This window comes from Betta splendens, chromosome 1 (assembly GCF_900634795.4).
Source record: "Betta splendens chromosome 1, fBetSpl5.4, whole genome shotgun sequence".
Taxonomy (NCBI): domain Eukaryota; kingdom Metazoa; phylum Chordata; class Actinopteri; order Anabantiformes; family Osphronemidae; genus Betta; species Betta splendens.
The window spans coordinates 18,848,559-18,864,965 of NC_040881.3; the positions used below are offsets into that span (position 1 = coordinate 18,848,559).

The 16,407-nt window shown below is 39.5% G+C and overlaps 1 protein-coding gene across 2 annotated transcripts in view; it reads left to right on the forward strand.

The window, feature by feature from the left end:
* The window catches only part of LOC114854404 (sodium/potassium/calcium exchanger 3), an 80,478-nt gene that overhangs the window by 720 nt on the left and 63,351 nt on the right, over positions 1 to 16,407 (forward strand). For both annotated transcript variants that reach the window (XM_029148741.3, XM_029148751.3), the window contains exon 2: positions 2,804 to 2,932. In XM_029148741.3, the coding sequence (XP_029004574.1) occupies positions 2,804 to 2,932 (129 nt within the window). The remainder of the gene's footprint in view (positions 1 to 2,803; positions 2,933 to 16,407) is intronic.

Sequence of the window (16,407 nt, forward strand, 5' to 3'; positions counted from 1 at the left end):
TGTAGTTGCAGTCTGTAGTAGTCAAATATGACCAATTTATAACAGTGTTTCATGAATAAAGTTTTGCTTTGTGGAGATTTCTTTTTACGTTTTAGCTATTGTCCCCACATATAGGCATACCTGTAAATATATATTCTGTACTAATAATAATTATTATTATTAATATATAAAAATGTCATTTTGTGAGTTTCATGCTCTCTCTGCATGTTCAGGTGCATCAGGCCAGGGTTTAAGCACACGCCTCTCCTGGTCCCTGCAAGAGACTGCACAGTCTTTATTTACAGTGTATTAACTAATATCTGTGTCAAGATTAGTGCAGTGATTCCATAACTACACTGCTAGTCCCTAATAACAAACATGTAGGAATTAACTTCATGCATCTTTCTCCACTTCATTTTTCACTCATCTTTGATTCCACCGTCACCAGTTCATTCAAATATTGAGTCAATGTCATCTTAAGTTATATGTTTTCATGTGTTTCTATGGACAGCAGGCCTGTATGAATATTCATGCACTCATGACTTGTGTATCATCAATGGGATTCATTTGTTTCCCCTCTGTCCACCTGGCTGTGTATCCTGTTAGAAGAAAGAGCGTTGTTCTCTGCACAGGATGAACACAAGACGACACCAGGGCGTTCAGTGCGTTTTCCTTGTCCCTGTTGTTTTCTTGTTAGCGCTTAATCAACTTGCAATCAATTAAAGTGGATTATTTATGCAGTGGAGTTGGAAGCGGAGCACCCAGTGCCTCCTCACAGTGACACATTAATCATTGCCACCTATAGTGAAAGATGGGAGCAGTGCTGGCATATAAACCGCGATGCTGCTGCTGTGTGCGCTGTAGTGAAGGTGAAATCAGGTGAGAAGTTCACCCATGCCCTGAGGACTACTGAATAACTGGGTGTTTTTATTCTGTTTGAATCCCTTCTTTAGGCTTGTGGCTGGCAGGGTGGACAGGGCAGAGTCCCCTGCTGGGCTCTGTGAACTATGAAATGAATTCAGTCATTACTACTTTCTTAAAGAATGTGCAGATGTAGCCACAGTGGGAGCCACACTCGCACTGTTGCCCCCCCACCCCCCCAGGAGGATTTTGTTTTGGAAAATTATGAAATTCCACTTCTATGTATGAAATGGGGGAGGGGATTCCAAACAGACACATCTGTTATGCACTGCTCCAGCTGTTCACTGCCCAGCAATTACATAAAGAGTTGAAGCTCACCGTGGCAAAGAACACAAACCTAGTCATTAAAATAAAAAGGACAACAACATGTCCAACAACTCAGTGTCACAGACATGAATTTTTTTTTTCTGTATGGCCATTGTCGTTTATTTTTGTCCTGACAAAAGTGTTTGTTCTGTTTAATCTCATACTATAGATTTAGCTCTAGCTACTGCACATATCGACTTTTGAACTAAGGTTGTACTGATGAATTAATGATGCCATGATGTGGCTCTCACACTGAACTTCAGGACTGAAACTCTCCTTGGGTTTGTTCAGTGACAAGTTTATTCCCTGTGTTGCGAAATATTGCTTTTTTTTTGTAATTATACAAGTAGGTCAACAAAAAGGGCAAGGAATTCTAACATTGGGTTCTAACTAATCATTTTTTTTCTTTTTGAAGCAATTAAACCATATAGGTTTTAGTTAATTGGTTATTTTCACTTTAAAGGTTTGTTTATAAAGTGTGCTAATATTGTAAACCTTAACTGTAGGTGGAATTCCTAGTCAACCGTGTTCTTTCACTGTAATGTTATCGATTGATGAATTTAGCTTAATTGAAAAACGAACCAGAACTAAATACTGCTGTATATGCTATCAATGCATATATATATATATATATATATATATATATATATATATATATATATATATATATATATATATATCATATATATATATATATATAGTATATATATATATATATATCTATATATACTATATATATATATATATGGATATATCTGATCCATCTATATATATTATATATCTATTAATATATATATCTATATATCTATATATATATATATATATATATATATAGATTATATATATACATATATATATGTCTTTTTGTTTAAATACACCCAAATGAGAATTTTGACAAACCCAGCGGTTGTCACTAATGTTAATGTTTTTTTTTTGTTTAAATTTTCAGTTTTACTAGAGAACTAGTGTTGTAACATTGGAACACTTTATTAATGTGGTTGGTGTTAACCTGTAAATAATACATAACTGTTCAGTTGTGAATAATGCTACAAAAATGCTATATTTACTGTTTTATTAGACATGTTTTACAGCTGAAATATCTACAGTTAACTTTCAAACCTAGCTCTCAACAATTTCGTTTTTTAAATTTTAATGTGAAAACAGGCAGTGGGTGGGATTACGTTGAAGCAGACTCAGACTTTCCATGTTGGAACTAAATTCTTGAAAGAATAAATAGTGCATGGGGCATTTCAGCCTATCTATTGCATGTTTGTTTAGTCGCTAATGACATATTGTGGTCATTTACTCATTTAGTATACTAAATATATTCCACAAATTTTCATTTTGCGCTAAGGCTTGACACATTATATAACCCAAATCTGACCTTCTTATTAGCATCCCATGGTATTTGCAAAATAAACATTTCATACTGCCAGCTTCCCTTTATCTCTGACTTTACAAACTCCTCTTCACTTGTAATTTAAAGAAAATATTGTATATATTTTAAATTATGCAGGTGACATTTAGATATTGTAGTTGCACTGAAATGTCACATGAATCTTTTTTTGAAAGTCAACTTTTTGTTCTGACAAACCAGGTTTTGATGTCTCCAACAAGAGCAGGGGAGAACAGGGGCGATGGGGAGGAAGGAGGCTACTGCAGGAAATGGACAACGGTAGCCTGGAGGAGGCAGGGAGCCAAGGACCCAAGAACTGCACTGCTCCAGGTAAAACAGAAACGAGGACACCATCCACTTTGACTTGCCCTCCAGATTTTAGTGCAAAAGAGGAAATAAAAAACAGATCAAATAGGCAACAAATAATCACTCTGCATACACTGTCTTTCTACCTTTACCGCTCCCACTGTTGTTTTCTTTAATGTGAAGTAACCCAGATTGTGAGGTCAGATGATTTCCCATGAGCTCAGGCTACAGCAGGCAAAGATGAATACCGACTGCCTCAGCGGTTTTCACACTTGGAGTTAGTCACATTGTTTTAGGATCTTGCAGGTTTCATTGTCACTCTATCCACCGAGGTTTCCATCTTTTTTCACACTATGTCCCACTTCGTCGTTCCCATTCCTTTGCTCTGTGTTTCCTGCATGGTAGCCACATATTACAACTAAAAAAAACCCTGTTTCCATGGCTACCTTTTTATCTTATCAACCAGAAACTCCTGTACCTCTGTTGCAGACTCTCAAGGTTATTAAGTGAGGTTAAGTTAATATGTCTGTACCTATTTTAAGTGAAAATGGAAGTAAGTTTGATTGTAGAATTCATGTACAAGATTTGAGTGGATTTAATCCACTCCAGATCACATTTGCCTTTTTTTTACCTTGATCAGGGGAGGACTGGCAATCCCTCAGGGGAAGGGTGGGTCTCTTGTGAGCTCATTAGCAAAATGGCCATCATCAATCTCCTTTGTCAGCCTCCCAAGGTCGCACCTGTCATCTATAAACAGAACTGAGGTCAAAGTTCAACTCATTCTCCTCCCGCTTATTAGGCAGTAGCTGCTACTTCTTCTGCTCATGCTAAAATTAACGTACATAACCCCCAGTGGCGGGGCTGCCTTGTCATCCTCGAGAGGGCTGCAGGTCTTTTGCTAAATAACCTCTATTTTCTCAAAGTATAGGCTTGCTGAGGTAAAGTCTGCTCCTATCCCTGGTACGAGATACAGACAGATGCAGGGACCTAATGAGTCATGTTTCTTACGACCTGTTAAAAAGGTTGGGTACTTGAGAAAGGACGGATGTTGAAGCAGGCCATGCGTGGTGTAGGGTGAGAGGCGGTGTTCCTTCAAGGCTATGTTTAGAGCTATGACTAATGAGTAATTTCCCAATTGAAAAATTACTGAGTCTTAAATAAATGTGGGGACACAAATGAAAACAATTACAACCCCCTAGAGCAAACGTTTCCCGTTTATGATAGTCTATCCCTTCATGCACAGTAGTCACTACAGTGGGCAGCTATTTAAAAGCTGTTTTCTTGTATGTGCATTGTTTCCAACCGAGAAGTTCAGATTTGATTTTATCTTGGGAGGAAATTTTGATTATTTATCTGTCCCCAAATTAGACATCATGCATTGCTGGTAATATTTCAACAACAATTCATTCTATTATTATAACTTTGTTTTTATTTTAAATAATAAAAATGCAGTCGGCATGGTGGTGTAGTGGGTAGCACTGTTGCCTCACAGCGAGAAGGTCCTGGTTCCATTCCCGGAGGTCAACCAGGTGTATAGGTTCCCTCTGGGTACTCCCACGGTCCAAAAACATATATTAGATGGATTGGTCACTCTGAATTGCACAAGTGTGTGAATGGTTGTTTCTATATAGTATGTGTGGCCCTGTGATGGACTGGTGACCTGTTCAGGGCTGAGTTCCAATGCGTCCCCAAGTACGGGATTAAGTGGAATGGAAGTTGGATAATATGGTTGCAGTACCTGTAAATTATTCTGTGTCTTGTTGTTTTTGTGCAGTTAATTTCTATTACGTGAATAATAGGTAATGTATATGTAATTTGTAGAGTTCAAGTGTAGAGCTTAATAGAAACGCTTACAGGATAGTGAAGCAAATTCCATCCAGATCAGGTGAGGATGATGTTTGTAGCAATGCCTTGAGGACTATTACAAACATTTAAAAAATATCAACAGTAGTAACAACATTTCAAAAATAAGTTTCTAGCTTTGAGATGTAATTTCTCTTTGTGTTTTAGTGAAATTCTTTTCTCGTTTATTCCTGCATTCCTGCAAGTGCAGAACTCATTGAAAGTTACACGTAAAAAAAAGTTCAGTTCAGGCAACAATAGAGAGAAACATCATCAATAAAGGAACTAAATTTATCTACACATTCATTCATGAAGGATCATGTAATTAATACTATATATACAAACATGGGCTGCATGTTCTGGGAGGATACCTCACTAAAGAGAAGGCACTGTCTGGTGAGAAAGGCCTCCATTTGCCATTTTCCCCCCTCTAGCCACAAATGAAATAAACCATAATACCTATAATTAGGTCTGCGTCCTTGTGCTACTTGTGTTGATGTCTGACACTTTACTTCTTCTCTAATTCCTTGTCATGTTTTAGATGGGAAACAGATTGAAAGCCCACATGGGAGTAGTAGTAAAGGTTGCAAACGGTTATATCTGTGTGTCCTCTCTCCTGAGATTTGCAAATGACTGAAAATGTCAAAACTGTTCTGGGCAGGAAAGAGGAGTTTGTGTAAGTGTTAAGGAATGGCATATGTCTATAGCTGACCACAAGACTATTTTTTAAAACAAGAGTTGATCATTTTGGTGTCTAAATCAAGTGTGTAGTCCTAAAAAAATGACTGCTGAAAATCTCAGCAGTGGGATTATTAGTCATCTGCAGTTTCCATCTGCAGTAAAACTGATGAAATGTGTTGCCGTACACACACTCATGCACTCACATGCTCTTCCTTCATCCCCTTCAGTTTCACAAATACACATATCAACACAGCCCTGATATGTTGTTTTCCATCAGTTCTTTGCAAACACAGGTGCGTAATGCATCTCCCCAGGCAGCTTTGTGTACAGTAGTGCCATCTGTGTGATTAGACAGATTGTGGTCTGGGTACCCCATGCATGTGACTGTTCAACACCAGGTGTTTTTTTTTTCCAGAGGCCGTCCTTTAATGTTCCTCTTCCTCCCTGTTCTGCTTAGCTCCAATGCGACACTTCATTTTAGGAAAGGAGGCTGTGATGACTTAATCAGGGCTTCCTCTGAAGGAGCGTGCTGTATGTTTGTGTTCATATTCATGTGGGGGTTGTACATTGAACCAAATTGTATTGATTAATGTAAGGGTGCCAGATCTGGATTCTGCAGTGTACAGGTATATGAGTGTGTGTGTGTGTGTGTGTGTGTGTGTGTGTGTGTGTGTGTGTGTGTGTGTGTGTGTGTGTGTGTGCGCGCCTGTGTGTGTTTGCGCGCGTGTTTGCGTGTGTGCGTTTGCATTTGTGTTTGCGTGTGTTTGCGTATGTGTATTCGCGTGTGTGTGCGTGCGTGTGTGTGTATATGCATTGTTGTTCATTCTCCCACCACGTCCTGTGCCCTCCTCCACACCTGGGAGATTGGGCACTGTTCGCAGCAACAATTTCCATATAAACCAGGTCAAGTGTATTTTCTCCTCAGGAAGCAGATGTGACATTCTGGTGGGACTGCAGCAAAAAAGTTGACTTGTCCTGTTTGTTGTAAGTTGAGTTTAGTAACATGTCTTAGTTCCAATGCTTGGACTCACATACTTCGATATTAACAGTTCTCCCGAACAGCGTCAGAAATGACTTCCTCTAAGAGGACGTCATTATGACAAGGACTACACAGTGAGCTGTTCTTTCACAACTGCCCTGCATGCAGATTGAAAATGTGATCATGTGTGTGCTCGGGGGAATAGGTTAACTCTATCACAGCAATTAGCTCAGCAGGTCTTTGTGTTCCCTCTACATCATTCCTTGCTCACCTGTTTTTTCCTCAATCTTTCCATTGCTCTTCTCCAGAACCATTTCCAACATTGTTTTTTTCTCTTGTTGCCATTTTCCTTCATTACTTCCCTTTACTCATTTCAGTGGGTCTTTGTCTTCATCTTTTCAATTTCTTTTTGTCAGGAACGCTCGGATGAGGACCCAAATGCACAGCATACACAGGTTGACGGTGATCAAAAGGGTGGTTTATTCCAGGTTTAGGCAGAGGCAGCGTCAGGGACAGGCAAGGTTCATACACGATCGATCAGCAAAACCAGGATACATGAAAACACGGCCGGACAGGAACAATGAACTGGGGGAACAACGATGACACACGAAACAACGATCTGGCGGGGAACTGAGGACACAGGTGGTGGTAAAATACAACGTGACTCGATTACTGATGACGTGCAGGTGTGAATAATGACCGGGTGAAACAAGAACAGCTGTGACGTGACATAAACCGGAAGTGAAGCTAGAACACAACACAGACCGGGAGATTACCAAAATAAAACAGGAACTACTGTACTAAAACGGGACACAACAAGACACAAAACCCCAGATCGTGACACTTTTCCCAGAGGAAACCTTTTCAAGTTCCACCCCTGATAAATTATGGAGCCCAGGTTGTTTGCCAGCAGCAAAAGTGGCATGACACAATTTTAAAGATTCATCCTGCTGGTGTGACTGTGAATGATGTTGAGGCCGCTTCCTGAGTGCCACGAACATCCTCTGTTACTGCTGCATTCCCAGCAGAGTTTGAGCGGACGTAATGTGTCCTGCACAAAGTGTTTTTCTAAACATCTTGCTGAGTATTCACTTAAAGTAGTTACTGGGCGGTTTGCTTTATGGAGACATGTGATGGGACAAAAGCAAAGGTTGTAACGGCATTAAATGGGATTAGAACATTGCCTTCCATATAAAAGAATAGTTTAAAGGCATGAGCTACTATACTGTAGATGTTGCAGGCAGTGTATTTTTTTGTAGTAGTGTGTAAGTAGTAGTGTATCATATGTAGCACATATACCAGATGAATTAGTTATAGTCTGGAGGAGTTTTTGAGAAGGAGAATAAGATAAGAATATTTGCCCCTTTTAGGCTGCTTTGTCCTTGGCCCATCTGCTGGGAGGGTTAAGTGATGATTGGCAGATTAAAATCAAACTTAGTCTTGAAAACCGTTCATTATTATTGTGTTTAAGATAAATGAACATTTATCTATTAATTATTTTTAAAATAATAAAATGCTTAATATTCTGACTTATGGGATTGGTCCAGGAGGGAGTCAGATTTTAGCTGCAGCCCTTTGGGCTGTGACCATTTCAAAAGGGTTTTGAAAGCTACATTTTGTACTGTCCTATCTGCCAAACAAAGGCTGAAGGGAAGCCTCTAATACAAATATGAAGGCCTGCTTAAAAATGTTCTCCTGGATAGTAGTGTTGTAATATTTATCACCTTCAACTTTAAATTGAATTCTTGTCCATAACACCACATACAGATGCTGACTAACAAAAATACAATACAATACTATACAATCAGATACTTGTACTGAATGGATATTACACCAGGAGGCAGCAAATTATAATACAAATTAAAACTTACTGAAACTTATAAAACAAAATTGATATTTTAATTTTTGTTGTTGTTGGATGGTTTGGACATTACAGGGTTAATACTGTATATTTATGTGCAGTAAAGAGAGTAAAACTTTGAAGTGGCGATTGTTTCCATTTTTCCTTATAAGGACCACCTGGGGTGCTGAAGTCTTTCCCAGCCTTCAGTTGGGCGACAGGGATACACCCTGGACAGGTTGCCAGTACATCGTAGAGCCATGTGAACTGTATAGACAGAAATTCATTCACTGCCCATTCACACCTAAAAGCACTTTAGGGTCTCCAATTGACCCGTCTGCATGTCTTTAAAATATGGGAGGAACCTGTAGTAACCTGAAAGAACCCATACAGACACTGGGAGAACCACTGAACTCCACTAAGAAAGGCAACCAGGCGACCCTGGGTCCTACTTGCTGTGAGGCAGCATTGTGACTTTTTTTACAGATACAGTAGAACATCTGTATCTGGACTGTTACCACTGAGTGCTGACTTTTTCCTCCTCACTTTTTCAGGTCACTCTGCTTTAACATAACACATTTTCGAACAAGTTCAAAATAAATGTGGTTTAATGTCTTCTCATCATCTCTCTCTGTCAGAGTAAAAATCACAGGGATGGTTTTTGAGTCGTACACTCTGCACATGATTAGTTGGACTGCAGCTCAGTCCTGACATTTGACAAAGTTCATGGTACTGTCACGTGGCTTGTCTCTGAAGTAGCCTCCTTTGGCCACTTTGCTGTGTGGCCCAGATTTACAAACTGCTGCAGTAACTTTTTATCTTTGCCTTTGCAGCGATATCTCTTAAGTCCTTATGTGTGTTCTGTCCTTGAGAAACATTCTCTGCTTGATTGCTCATGTTGGTCAGACATCTAGAGCAAGCTTGCGTTTGATAAAGATTGAGCAGACAGAACTTGCGACTAGCACAGACCTAAATTTCTGTAACTTTTTGTCCTATGTTCACCAAAATTGTTTTGCTGGCAGGATTTGTTTTGTTCTATTATTGTTTATAAAAATGTATGCATTTAATTTCTAGGTTTAGATAAATATAAATATGTAGATTTTTGGGGAAAGTACAACCTTATTTGTAAAATGGAAAATTAATTAGATTTAAGTTAAATAATAATTGAATGAACCATAATACAAAAATTGCCTCTGGCGCCGGTCAAGCTGGCTGCTGGTCACAGCTGTCCTCTTACGTCTATTTATTACCTTCTTCGCTTATTTAAGTTTATTTTTCTATTGCTTTTGTTGGTTGCATTGGTGTACACAACTTGTATATAGCGGTAAGAGGAAGGGAGGGGGCCTGGCTGTGTTTGTGAACATGAGATGAGATGTAAGCCAGCACCTTGCACTATCAAAATAAAGCTGTGTATCAGAGACATTGAGCTGTTAGCGGTGGACATGAGGTCATTCTATCTGCCACGGGAGTTCACACGTTAAAATAATTGCTGTGTACGTCCGCTAAGACACAGCTTCGGAGACCCTGCTCTCAGTCACCAGCAGGCTGCAGCACCCACTCACCTCCCTCCCAGAGCTGCCTCCAAACCTTTTGTCACCTCACACCACTGGCTCCAGACTCCTAAAGTCCTGCGCAGGTGAACTGTGTGGGGTTATGGAGCCTGTCTTGAACCTGAGCCTCAAGCTGAGGGTGGTACCCTGGCTCTAGAAGACCTCCTGCTTTGTACCAGTGCCTGAGACACCACATGCCAAAGACCTCAGCAGCTTCAGACCAGTGGCTTTGACACTGGAGAGACTGGTCCTGGGTCACCTCCGCTCTGTGGTGGGAACCTACCTGGACACGCTGCAGTTCGCCCACCGACATGGCATAGGAGTAGACGACGCCGTTATCTTACTCCTGTATCAAGCTCTTTCTCACTCGGAGAAGCAGCTCTCTGAGGATCCTGCTTTTTGATTTGATGCACCCTCGGTGTGTGAAGCAGTGATAACGCAGATCTTTCCTACATGATGCTATAAGACTATACAATCAGAACTGCTAACTACCTCCCACTACAGTCACTCACCCACTTTATCAGTGGTTACGTAGTAATCTCTTCTGTACAATATGTGTGCAAACTCTGTGCAATATATCTTTTCTATATTTACACAATGTGCAACAACTTTTCTGTGCAACACTCGCAAACTGCAAACTGGTACATTTACATTGACCTTATACTCACTCTACCGCTGTACTGTACTGCCTTGTACTGTGCCAACACAAACTGTCTTTAACTGTCTTTTAATCTGTCGCTGTATTCTCTGCTCTGTACTCTCTGCTGTTGTGTGAAGCAATTTTCCCACTGTGGAACTATTAAAGATTATCTCATCTCATCTCATCTCATCTCATCTCATCTCATCTCATCTCATCTCATCCCATCTCATCTCATCTCGTCTCATCCCATCTCATCTTATTTGCCAACTCTTGTCTTATATGAGATGTTGACTTTAGTGTTTGTGCATGCAGAGATTGTTTTTTAGCTGAAGGGAGATACATTCATGATATATGTGTATTGGATGCATGCTCTGTGTGTGTATATGTGTGTTTTCAAGCGTGTTGTGTGCGTGCAACAAACTGTGCATGAAGAGGAGAAAAAAGCAGGAGTCCTAAATGTCACATTACTCAGCACAGTAACTACACTCACGACATGCAATGTGTCAGGCCGCATCATCATCCCCCACTGAGCATGTGCAGAGCAGGCCCCCCGCCCTGCACATGCACTCAGAATATGCATAAGATGTACACAGGAAAAAAGCTTGTGTAGTTACCCAAGGATAGAGGTGCTTTTTCATTCTGCTTGCTTGGATTTGTTGTTATGTTGAGAACCATCACACACTTGGTATCTTTTGTTGTTGTTAATATTGGCGCTTTCTTGTCCCAGCACCATTAGAGCATCAACAGATTCAATTCCAACAGGCATGAGTCCCCATGACGTTGGCACAAAGCAAAACCCCTCCTTCCTCTTTGTGTGTGACTGTCATTAGTGTTACACCAAACCCCCATGACCCCTGACTTCAGTGCTTTGCTTGCAGCTATATTATGCAAGGGATAATATTTATTAGCTACTGTAGGTAGTAACAGACTCCAGGTAGATGTATTTATGCAGCATAGTATGCATTTGTGAGCTGCAGACTGTGAAAGATGGTAAAGTTTGAGTGTCTGTCTTAGGGTGAACAGCTTTTGTTGTCCATGCATTTATTGTAATTGAACTGGGTGGTGCAGTGGGTAGCACTGTCGCCTCACAGCGACCAGGTCCTGGCTTCTATTCCTCGGGTGGACTAGGTGGCTTTCTGTGTGGAGTTTTTTTGCATGTTTTCTGTGGGTTCTCTCCGATCCAAAAACATGCATTAGGTTAATTAGTCACTCTAGATTGCCCATAGATAGGTGTGTGTACATGGTTGTCTGTCTGTGTGTTGCCCTGTGACCTGCCCAGGGTGTACCATGCCTTCTTGCCCGTAGATAGCTCAGATAGTCTCCAACCCCCAGGGACCTTCCATGGGAACAAGTGGTGGTGGATGATTGGGTGATTGCACTGCATCTTTGATACAATGCTGTGGAATATTTCATTCGTTTTATCATTGAATTTAATGATTAGCTAGAGATACATGTTACTGTAAATTGGGCGATTATAGCCTCTGGTGCTGCAAAGCGAAAACACCAAAGATTAAAATGCAGATTTAAAAAGCTCAAGCCAATCAGATGTTCTTTTTTCTTTGTGTTCTTTTCTTTCTGTGGCCAAAGATCAATCTCTTTCATATTTGCCTGTTAACGGTCGTTTTCCACCACATTATTATTGATGGACACTGGCTGTCACATCACTCAATGGATGTTATCTGTGATGTTTCTCTACAGAGGGAAAGTACACAAAGCCTCCACACACACAGAGTAGAAAAACAAATTCCCACTGTGCATAATTATCCAGAAGTGAAATGCACAATACTTGAATTCATAATGGGCTGAATAAATTCCAGTCCATGGTATTTTGTCAAAGTAGAACAGAGGGAGGTATCACAAATCCATAGTGGTTCACAGCCATTAAACCTTCCTCTGGCACCACATACACCACTAATGCAGATTCTTCATGGTATTACACTACACACATTCCCTTTATTTAACATTACAGAAAGATTGTGGGAAAAGCATTTTTACCCCATCTGTCAATACAGTCACAGTGTTTATACGTATGTTGTTGTACTGTGTATTATGACTACATGTCTAGGAACTGCAAATTAGAAATGAGCTAAACACTAAGTTACATCTGGAACAACGTACTGTAGCCACAGCCAAGTTTTCTTTTATTCAAACAGCAGGTTTTTAATTTAATATAATTTATACATCAAGCAATCGGGCAGATTCTTTGTCTAATGCGCCTTAAGTATTTAGTAGAAACCAACCTAATGCAATTATGTGGTGAAAATACTGTAAGTTGGAATGAATGTTCAGAACTTGAACTGTTTGGTAGATTAAACCACCATCAACACATTTGGTAGAACTGTTTGGTAGATTACACCATCAACACACTGGCTGCTGGTGTGGCCGCATAGATCCTCTGGGGTTGAGTGGTGGTGACTGTGGTGCTTTCAGGTTAGAGATTTGCCTTTGGTAGGTTAGCCTACAGTTGTCCCCGGAGGGCTGAGACAGGCCTCCTTGCTGGTGTAGGGGAGGTCCTGGGGGTTGGTATGTGCCTGAGTGCTCTGTCTGTTTCTGTAGGTGGGTCTTTGACTGCCCTGGTGCCCAGGTTTCCTCTGTTTACTGCAGGGCCCTGGGTGTTGTCTCTGCAGCTGCTGCAGCTCTCTCTGGGAGGTTCACATCTTTGTGGTTCATGGTATGTGCCCTCCTGGCCCTCCAGGTCCCTTGTTACTGGGTTACTATGGGTTGCCAAATGTAAAAGTAGCACCTATAACTAGTTTTCTCACATTTAACTAAATGACACAACATGTTTTCTCACATTTAGTTAAATGTGCAAAAGTCTAAATGTAAATGTTAAATATAAATGTAAATGTTAAATATAAATGTAAATGTAAATGTAAATGTAAATGTTAAATGTTAAATATAAATGTTAAATGTTAAATGTAAATTTTAAATGTTAAATGTAAATGTTAAATGTTAAATCTAAATGTTAAATGTTAAATGTTAAATGTTAAATGTAAATGTTAAATGTAAATGTTAAATGTAAATGTTAAATGTTAAATGTTAAATGTAAATGTTAAATGTTAAATGTAAATGTTAAATGTTGGCCGAGTGTAAAACTGAATATTCATGAATGGGCAAGTAGACTCCATCCCTACCATCAAACAGCGCTGGTCTCAGATCAGAGACGCGAACTCAAACACGTCAAACAGTACGCATAGCTCCGCCCACATCTGACTCTGGATCGGTGCACGAAAATACTGGAGAGAAGCCAGAAGTCGAAGCCATCATGGCCGCCAGCTCCGACTCCCACCCGTTGGGGAAGATTGAACGGGCTGTAACGGCAGGTGTGCGGGCTGAGGCTCCGCTTCAAACTGCCGTTCTGTCGTAAACACCATTAATGAGGAGTCAAGTAGGTTTAAAAAGAATATTTCTGTGGCGCCGGTGGAGAATTAGTTGGCTAACTATACTAGCTAGCCGAAGTTACGTCCAGGCTAAAAACAAAAGTTTCCAGATCAGATGTGGGCGGGGTTTGCGAGCACTGTTTGAGGTGATTGAGTTCGCGTCTCTGATCTGAGACCAGCGCTTTTGAGGGTAGGGACGGAGTCTACTTGCCCATTCATGAATATTCAGTTTTACACTCGGCCAACATTTAACATTTACATTTAACATTTAACATTTACATTTAACATTTAGCATTTAACATTTACATTTAACATTTACATTTAACATTTACATTTAACATTTACATTTAACATTTACATTTAGACTTTTGCACATTTAACTAAATGTGAGAAAACATGTTGTGTCATTTAGTTAAATGTGAGAAAACTAGTTATAGGTGCTCCTTTTACATTTGGCACCCCATAGGTTACTGGTCATCACTTGTCACCATGACTCTTCATCTTTGCTGTTTCAGGTGACACTGTACATACACAAATGCTTGTTACACATAATGATGCTACTATACTGTTTGCGATTTTATTAACATAATGGACATGATGTTACTACGTATGTGGGGGGGTGTTGGTTGTATTATGTACTCACCGTATGTACATAATATGTAGTTTTAATAGTACTTTTAACACAATAGAATATATAATATAAGTGTTGTGATTACTTTACGAGTCTGGTTTGTACCAGCTGTAACATAATATGCTTAGTCATCAAACGCTGTTAGTCCAAATGCATTTAGACAGCCCCCTCCCACTTGTTATTGTATACCTCCCCATGCCAAATTCAGACAGTGGTGCCTTTTTGTTTCCATGACAACAGCCTGAAAGCATTATATCATCAGTGAGAGGGAAGTAGGGGCAGAATTTTGCATGCATGCAAACACACTCACGTCCTCTTGCTGTGTGTCTTTCACTCTTGTGCCGTCTTATGCCAAAGTGTACCCTCACATACAGAGCCTTACCCTGCATTATGCAAGACTGCTGTTCTGTTTAGGGACAAGTGACATCATCATGGATAAAGGTTTTTTGGGGATCACTGTAATGATCTACTGTATTGTTGTTAAGGTTCAGAGTTTGTAAATGTTTGTTATTTAATCACAGAACAATGAGTGAGTGCAATAACTATAAATGTGGAATAACCTAATAAATAAATCTATAAATGTTATATTTTGTAAATAATTAAAAATGAATATGTTAATAATTCTTAGTAGAGAGTTTGAAATCAATCAAATCCAAATTCCTTGCTTGTCCTGTACAAACTTGGCAATAAAGCTGATTCTGATTCTGATTCTAGGCTTGCAGCTGTCGTTTTAGAAATACAAATACAATATAAACATTTTATGAGTAAATCAATTAATGTTCATCTGTTGCAAACTAACAATTATTTTTCACCTCCTCTGTCTCTACTGAGGAGGGAGCATGCAAGAACAGCAGGAGCGGCTACTAAATCCAAACAAACTAAATGGTGTCACAACTCCGGTCATTATTTGTGCCATTTCCAGTTTTATTTTGTACTCACTTTTTTTTCAGTCATACTCCTGGTTCCATTAGTCATCAGCTGTTGGCAATCATTAATCTCCAATGGTAATTAGTCTCCAGTACTCTGCTCTCCTCTGCCAGATTGTCGCATGCTGAGGTGAGAGCTGTGCATGTGCGTTCGCCACGTTAAGAACTCTAACAAATGGCAGACTAAAAACTGAACTAGACAGTATTGCCAGACAGGCAATATTTATTGCATTTATACGATAGTTTTGGGGCCTGTATATTCTACAATATGGTAGAGTCGATATATGATAGTTTTGACACTGCCGCTCATCATGTTTTGATGTTGTTTTGATTTATGTGCACATCACCCGAAACCGTTTTCGTACACAACTTACAAATGCACAATATTTATAATAAACTTCCTGTCTATAGGTTACATTGTACATCCTTTCTTGTTCTGTTTACCTTGTTTGGAAGAATGTCCAGTATATACCTCCTATCATTTGTGGGCAATTTTATACATACACAAGGTATTCTGTATACAGTATATGGACACCATGCACAAATGAAGATCTTCAACTAGGTGAGAGACCACATGAAGATTTAGATCTTTTAGTTCTGAAGCTTTTCTCCCCTTTTCCTAGTTGTTTACTATTGAGTTAAATTCCTGTGTACATAATTTACCAAATAGCCAACTGTAAAACACTAAATATGTGCTTGAGCGTTGAGTGAGTGAAGAGTGACTTCTTGTATTATGAAATTATATTAAATATTTTATCCACTGGGTCAAATAAAAATTTAAAGCCTCAAAGAGCCGGATGAGTAAATTATTTGAACAGGGCTGTAATGTGTCATCTCTGTTGGCTAAAAACAAGGAGGTTTTGCAAACAATCTTTTTGTAGCTGTTGAACAAGTTAGATTAGTATGATTAAGATGTTGTCATACAGCACAATATTATACAGTATACAGTTTCTGCAAAACATGTGTTTTTACTTTTTTTCCTCCATCTGAACACCTGTCTCATCAATGTGCTACAATATATAGATATATA